This window comes from Temnothorax curvispinosus, unplaced genomic scaffold (assembly GCF_003070985.1).
Source record: "Temnothorax curvispinosus isolate PA1 unplaced genomic scaffold, ASM307098v1 QBEX01012110.1, whole genome shotgun sequence".
Taxonomy (NCBI): domain Eukaryota; kingdom Metazoa; phylum Arthropoda; class Insecta; order Hymenoptera; family Formicidae; genus Temnothorax; species Temnothorax curvispinosus.
The window spans coordinates 7744-15015 of NW_020221890.1; the positions used below are offsets into that span (position 1 = coordinate 7744).

The 7272-nt window shown below is 35.6% G+C and overlaps 1 protein-coding gene across 3 annotated transcripts; it reads right to left on the reverse strand.

Moving 5' to 3' along the window:
• Positions 1-811: 811 nt before the first annotated feature.
• Positions 812-7266, reverse strand: LOC112462239 (ubiquitin thioesterase OTU1-like). Of its 3 annotated transcripts, none has more exons than XM_025027904.1 (4): positions 6993-7266; positions 5426-5582; positions 4827-5143; positions 812-2181 (listed from the first exon to the last, which is right to left on the reverse strand). In XM_025027904.1, exons 1-4 carry the CDS (start codon positions 7125-7127, stop codon positions 1963-1965), a joined length of 828 nt encoding a protein of 275 aa, XP_024883672.1. In that variant the 5' UTR covers positions 7128-7266; the 3' UTR covers positions 812-1962. The 3 variants fall into 3 exon arrangements, with proteins under 3 accessions (XP_024883672.1, XP_024883671.1, XP_024883673.1); XM_025027903.1 differs by having other exon boundaries at positions 6885-7266; XM_025027905.1 differs by lacking the exon at positions 6993-7266 and adding an exon at positions 6639-6855.
• Between the last annotated feature and the right edge of the window lie 6 nt (positions 7267-7272).

Consider the following 7272-nt stretch of genomic DNA (forward strand, 5'->3'; position numbering starts at 1 on the left):
CCAAATTAGTAAAATTTTTAATTTTTTTTCATTCCCGATATGAAATCGTGTGTCGCGGACTAGATTTTGTGCGTACTTTAATTCTGTAAAAGAATTTTGCAATTCGGTAAAGCCAATTCAAAGATTTCTTATAATACAAAAATGTCGGTAACTACCTGCCACTAGGTCTCCTTAAATACAGGAATATTCCTATATATATATATATATATGTTTATGGCTGGTATTCATAGGCCGGTATTCATAGTCGGTTCTTATATTTAAGACCATCTTAAGTACAATCTTAAGATGTCATGAACCAATCACAGAGCCGTATTAGCATCTTAAGACATTAGACGGTCTTGAATACCGGTTGGTTATTCTTATATTTTAGATTTTACTTAAGACGGTCTTAAATATAAGACCTGATTATGAATACCGCCCATAAGTGCAAAATCATCCCCCAGGTAGCATTAATGTCTAAAAGACATCATAAAGATGTCTTTAAAATGCCAGAAATCTTAAAGATGTCTTTATGATGTCTTTTAGACATTAATTGCTACCTGGGCTTGGACGGTGTTCATGCTGAACTTCGCATGTTTAAGATCGCCGGCCTCATATTTTAAATTATCTCAATAAGTACAATCACGAGAAAACTTATGCGTAAGATTATACCTGATTATACTATGAATATCATCGTGGCACTCGGATGACGAATCTCGCGTGACTTCAGACGTGAAATTGCAGACTGATAAAATTACAGATTTTTACTTTTTCAAAAAAATGTGAAGATTCAAGGAAATCGTCGGATCCATGTCTTTTGAGACGAGCAATCTGAGATCGCAGATAATGATGTTTAATCAAAATCAGTAACTTGTGTATTATGTGCATTAACAATCCTTAACATTAAACAAATTCGCATTAAGGTAGTTCGATAATGAACAACTTTTGCCAAAAGTAATAGGTTTTATTTTTTATATCGAAAAAAGGAACTCTCCTAAATCGATTAAGCCTAGAAAAAAGATAATTCACCGTCCCGTTCTCAAGATATTTAATTTTAAAATTATTAGGTGATTTTAATGATTTTAACTTGATCTAATAGGAAAAGAGGTTATTTTCCTATGAATAACACGAGTTTGCAAAAAATCTTTTGCCAAAAATGTCTGAACAATATATATCGATGGAAAGAGGACACTGTGAGGAAGCCTATAGTTGAAGGTGAACACGATCCACCGTACAGTTTTTTTTTAATTAATAATTAAAGTTGAAAACTAGTCAAGCGACGCGTTAACACACACTTTATTTAATCTATTTCAGGCAAAATATTATTCTACAACGAAAAAATTCTTTACTAACGGTCTTTTTACGTTGTTATGAAGCTTTGCGATGCGTTATTCTATTTTTTTATAATCATAAAAATAAAAAAATTATAAACATTGTTTTGACTTCGGCCCTTCATCATCGAACTACCTTAATGATATTATTATTTGCAAGCGCCTCGCTCAAGTAGAAAAAGATATTAGCTCTCTCGTACTTTTAGCTGTAAAACGGCAATCTTTCAGTCCTAAACAGTATTTCTAGAAAGTACAATTTTTTGCCCTAATACAAATATAACAATATATCGCATAAAAACGTAATTCGGACTATCAATAAAAAGGTCAATTAAATATAATGATTACCTAGAATATATAATAAATAATTTGTGAATATAATTTGTAAAAATATCACACACACTTCCGTACCTTCGAGCACAGAATTTCCCGTCGTTTGAATTCCGTTGCACAAAGAATTTGTTATAATAAGCGCTTGAATTAAAATTGATTAAAATTATAATAGCGTACGATGAGAATAAATAGATAAATCGAGAGATCCCCGAACGTTCCAATCGAAGAAAATAACCGTCAAAAGTCATTCTATACTGTTTAAAGTCAAGGATAGTCACCAGAGAATTAGATCATATATGATATATGGGCTGTTGATACATGGCTACGCTGCTACTTCACCGAAATTCTTGTGACCGGTGTCCTTGGCGTGCTGCTGTGCTGCCGCTTGTCCGCTTAGCATGACTTTACAGTCAATACACATCAGGGTAAATTTTTGCACATCCGTGAACTGGCGACTCAATCTTGCCTCTTTCGCAAGTTGAGCGGCTTCTAGAAGCACTCTCTCATCCTCGGTGGGAAATATCGTTTGGATACTGCCACCCTGATAAAGAAAATGCATTAAAGTCAAAATTATAAAGTTTACAAAAGACTGATAGAATTCTGTGTTGAAAGATAAATGTAAAAAAAAAAATTGAGTCTTCTTAGTTTTGATATAATTTGACCCTTCGAGGCCATACCTCTTTTCTAATACGTCCCAGCTACACTGGGATGGTCACTACCCCAGACGGATTCAGTCTCATAATTTAAATTAATGCACGTAAAAATTCATTAAAACATCTTAAGGAGATCCTGGATCGATGGCAATAACCGATATTTATAGGTGTATGATTTTCTTCGAATTGGCTTTACAGATTTGAAATCCCTTTAATTTATGATATTCCTTTAATTCGTTAATTAATTTGGCTAAAATTTAGGAAAAACCGTTTCAAAGCAACTGCTTTGACAAGGAAAGCTGTTTTGAAACGGTTTTTCCCAAATTTTAGCCAAATTAATTAACGAATCTCATTAAATTTATGCTTGTTTTAATCAGTAAGATCAGCCGCAACCCGGTACAGAGCCGGATTTTCCATTTTGGCTCTTAAAAATTTATAATAAATAAAATACGGACTCGCAGCTAAGCCAACCCGACAGAGGTCTCCACCGTGTCTTCTGCCGACCCTTGGGTGTTGTTAAAAAATATGTATGGTGCAGAACCCGAAATGTGCTCGATGAACAAAAATATTGTAATTTTTAGTCGCGATAAGGAATATACACCAAGCGCACACCGGGATGGTCACTACCCCTATAATAATTTTCAAATGTTTACCAAACATAACTAACATGAATAAAAGTATCTTCGCTCGTCTGAAGCAAAAGCTAATCGTATGTTTCGGCCTTTATTACGAGCGGTATTCAAGTGTTAATAAAGAATTTTACATTAACTTGTGATCCGTTTTAATTCGTAGCCAACGTTTCGACCTACTTGGTCTTCTTCAGGGCAACTATTGTTACATTCAAATAAATAAATTAATGTCTATTGGAGCTCACATAAGAAAATTATATACAATAACATTAAATTTTGATAGTCATTGTCAGTGATGCGTCACGCAAACAAAGGTCAAAGTCGTGCTCAAATTAGCGCTGTCATCAAGCACACAGTAAAAAGTTACCGATTACATTATCGCGGTTGACAAATTCGTATTCTTTACTTTCCTCGCAGCAGCAGTCCTCCATAGGAATAAATTGCATCTTATCGGTGGTCCTCTGTAGGATTGGAATGCATTTATCAGCTATGTTCGGCGTCTGAGTTTGTCGTTGTTTGTCATATGTTATGTAGGAGTAGATTCAGTCAAGCTCTTGTTCGCGCGACCATACTTAGTGGCAACTATATTTCAAATAGAAATAGTTAATCACATGGTTAGTATTGTAATTAAACGATAAAGAACTTACATAAGTGGTCACGTTAACGGGTCTTATGTTTTAACGAACGTATCTCCAAACCAATGTGTTTCGTATCGAGGACGTACTGCTAATGCGAGAGCAAAGCATATTCGATGGTCGACTCCGTACAGTCAATGTTTATGTTTATAGCTAGATAGTTCACTTAGAATGTCAAAGTAGGCCCTATCCAACAATTCGGTATCTTTGTTCAAGTTAATTCCATTGGTCTGTTCCTTTATGCGGATCATCTCAGAGATAATTCTTTTTTTATAATTACCCTCATAATCTAGAATTCGTGTTTCCTCCCAATTAAACAAATGGTTAAGAGCGGTAATGTGTTCCGAGACTACCGAATGCTTGGACGGGTCTAAATTAAGGCTCCTGGGTAGTCACGGTGGCGCCGTACCGTCGCGGCAGAAATAAGAACCTCTCCTCTCACTCTCTCCAATGGAGAATTCTGTCTTGTGACATGTTGACAACCTATTTTGCGTTACGTTAAATTTCTTTATTATTCGCTCGGTACTTGTGCTAGTTATAGCGTTAGTTTAACGTATTCGTGAAACTCGTAAAATTGACCGTATGGTAAGATTTGCAAGAAATACATATGCGGAAGAAACATTCTCCACTCCTTTCGATAGTCGAAAACGGCTTGTTTTTCCGTATGTTTAGGCTTCGTTTTATGGCTGTTTGTTTATTGTCGAGAGAAAAGGATAGTATCCGGTCAATTTTAGAAGTGTGCTGAAACGATCTATAGTGATTTTTTATTGAAATGTCTTTTTATTTCGGAAAATACCGCAACATAAAATAGGTTAATTTCTCGCCTCGATAGAGAGAGAGATTCAATATGGCCGCGGACTACCCAGGAGCCTTAACATATTGTATTTATGCTCCCTCAGTCTGGTATTTAGCTGTCTTTTAGTCCTGAAGAAGACCAAGTAGGTCGAAACGTTGGCTACGAATTAAAACGGAAGTTTTACAAGTTTTACGAATTAAAACACAAGTTAATGTAAAATTCTTTATCAACACCTGAATACCGCTCGTGATAACTGACATGGCTTAAAGCCTTTCTACTGCATGGATCTTTGAGAGAGAGACCCAACTAAGGATTCTGGGTGAAGGGACACTGATTATAAAGCCTATCTTAAAAATATTGGGTTCTGAATTTTTATTGGGGTGGCCGCCACCCCATGTGGCCTCGAAGGGTTAAAAATATACGATAAAATCGAGAAAAAATAAAATTTTTAAGTATTGACATAAGAAATTTACATCAAGCGGCTCCAAGTAGAGAGGGTCATAATGGATTCCATCAAATATGAGGAAGACCCGTTGAGCGTAATGTTGGTCCTCGCCAAACCTATTGATGATCGCGTTAATGCTATCGATTACCGCTATCTCCAAACCATAAAACTTAGACAGAATCGACAACTCTATGGCGCCACCCCAAGCGTCAGATTTGAGGATCCACTCACAATATTCAACATTGGGTCTACCTAGAAATGCCTCGGAGTATTCATTCGGGTCTGCCGCTACCGCATTTGCTATAATTTCTCTCATAAAACTGGCGCAGCTAGTGTCCACTTTTCCTAAAGAAACACAAATTAAATAATTATCATAATTTACAGTTTTTGAGTTACATTTGTTTTTCCTTTTTCGATTTTGAAATATATGCAATTTTTATTTAGCCTTGATACTTTTAGGTACTTGTATACTTAAATCATATTTTTAAAAATAATATTTATTTTTAAAATTATATAAATTATATGCTCTTCTTTGCATCTTTAAACTTAAGAAAATTATTTGGATATATTCTACCTTTGATGGATTGCATCATATTCTAACGTTTTTATCTCCTAGTGCTTGCTCACCATTCAGGACGTAACCCACGCTGGTAAAGAGACAGGAATTATCTGCAGGTACAACCTTCCTCATAAGGACACCTGGAGCATTAGCAAAGTTGTCCTGGTCAACGATATGCGACCGTCCGAGATTGTCCAGTCTCTGCTCATGTCTATTGAACACGATCTGCATGTGATGTTCATATAAGAGATTCTTTTCTTGACTTTTTTAGACATTGAATGGGTTTCAAGCAAAATAAATAAATAAAATCATAATTTTAATGTGACAAAAATTATTTGTTATGTATTTAAGCTTAAATAGAGATAGGAATAAATGAAATGGATAACTCTAGTGTGTACAATTTTTATGTACAGATTTCAACTTTGATCAATGTCTCTATTTCTTGTCTTGTAAAGGTAAAGAATTTTTATGAATGACGGATTAAGGAAGGTGGTTGGTGTCATGGCACATTATGAGGCAGGCGGCAAGGAGAAAAAGCCTATAGGTGCGTCGCGATCAAATTTTTCATCACGTGAAATAAACAAGTTAAGGTTTTAAGGTGATCCTGGAGCCGTTTGTATTACCAACCAAATTCTATATCTGTCCTTGTATAGACAATGATGATAGACAAGGATAGACATGGTTATAGGTTAGAATTTCTTCGAAGCTCTCATTTTTATTCCAGGCTTTCAATCTCAATTTCAAAGGTACGTTATTGTTTGTGCACGTCTTCTAAAGAGTGGGAACATTTCATTTCGTACATATTACTTATATACAACTGTTTATATTAAAAAATGAGGTTATTTTTACATTTTTTTCAATTATTTACATTTTTTTCAATTATTACTAATTATTTTACATTCCCACTCTTCATTAGTACCTATACTTTACTCCTGTAAAAGGATTTTGCGATCTATAAAGCCGTTTCAAAGAACGAGCTTTGACTGTTTGTCGGTATCCAGGATCCTCTTAAATCGTTGTTTGTACAATTGAAACTCAAATACATTATTATCTACATTGAAATGTGGCAACATGCTGTTTTATTTTTACAATTTCTTGATAACTATGTAGACAAATTATTTCAGTCTTCGTAAAAGTCCTTCCTAAATATGTAAAGAGTTATTTGCATCTATTTTCATTAAATTCTTATCATTTTTAATATACTTTCGAGAGTTACATTACAGGTAACATTTTTGCTATGTCACCAGTGTTCAAGAGTATAACTTCAATATAATTAATTACTCGACAACTATGCAGACAATTATCTTCAACTTTGGCATGGACAACAAATTCCCATAAACAAATATCCTCCATAAATTTGAACTAATTCTTATCATTTTGATTTGAGCAACCACTCTCCTTAATGTGACCACGAATTACATAATATTTTGTATATTTGCTTGCTCAGACATATAGGTACTCAACAAACCAATGCTATATATTCTTTTTATATCATTTCCTGTGGTCTCAGGAGTTGACGAGACAAACCTGTTTCTCTTCAACGATAAGGGTGTCTCCGGAGATGATACCGGCGCGTTCAATCGTGGCGTCGGCCGCGTTTAGGTCGATAGGTTTCGGCGGAAAGCCGATAAGTACCTGGAGGGCAGCGGTTGGTACACCAGTGAGTTCGGCGAGCTTCGCCTTCAGCTGCGATACTTTATCGTGGGCCGTGAGACCATAAACAACCTTTTGACCTGTTTTGGTTTTCACTCGGAGCACGAAACTCGCCATGACCGTCAGTCCACTCCCTGCGACTAGAAACGGCCGTGACTCGGACTCGGACGACGTGTATTTCCGCCAATCAGCTGTTTCGCGCGTGCCTTCGCGGCACCTTTATTCTCGTTATCGTTGTTGTTGTTGTTGTTGTTGTTGTTGT

What these genes read in the sequence shown, in the direction of transcription:
- LOC112462239 (XM_025027903.1), bottom strand. Translation starts at nt 7,127, where the DNA reads ATGGCGAGTTTCGTGCTCCGAGTGAAAACCAAAACAGGTCAAAAGGTT. An exon ending in TTATCGTTGAAGAGAAACAG is followed by an intron (nt 5,583 to 6,884) that starts GTTTGTCTCGTC and finishes CATCACATGCAG; the next exon opens with ATCGTGTTCAATAGACATGA. An exon ending in CGTGGGTTACGTCCTGAATG is followed by an intron (nt 5,144 to 5,425) that starts GTGAGCAAGCAC and finishes GTGTTTCTTTAG; the next exon opens with GAAAAGTGGACACTAGCTGC.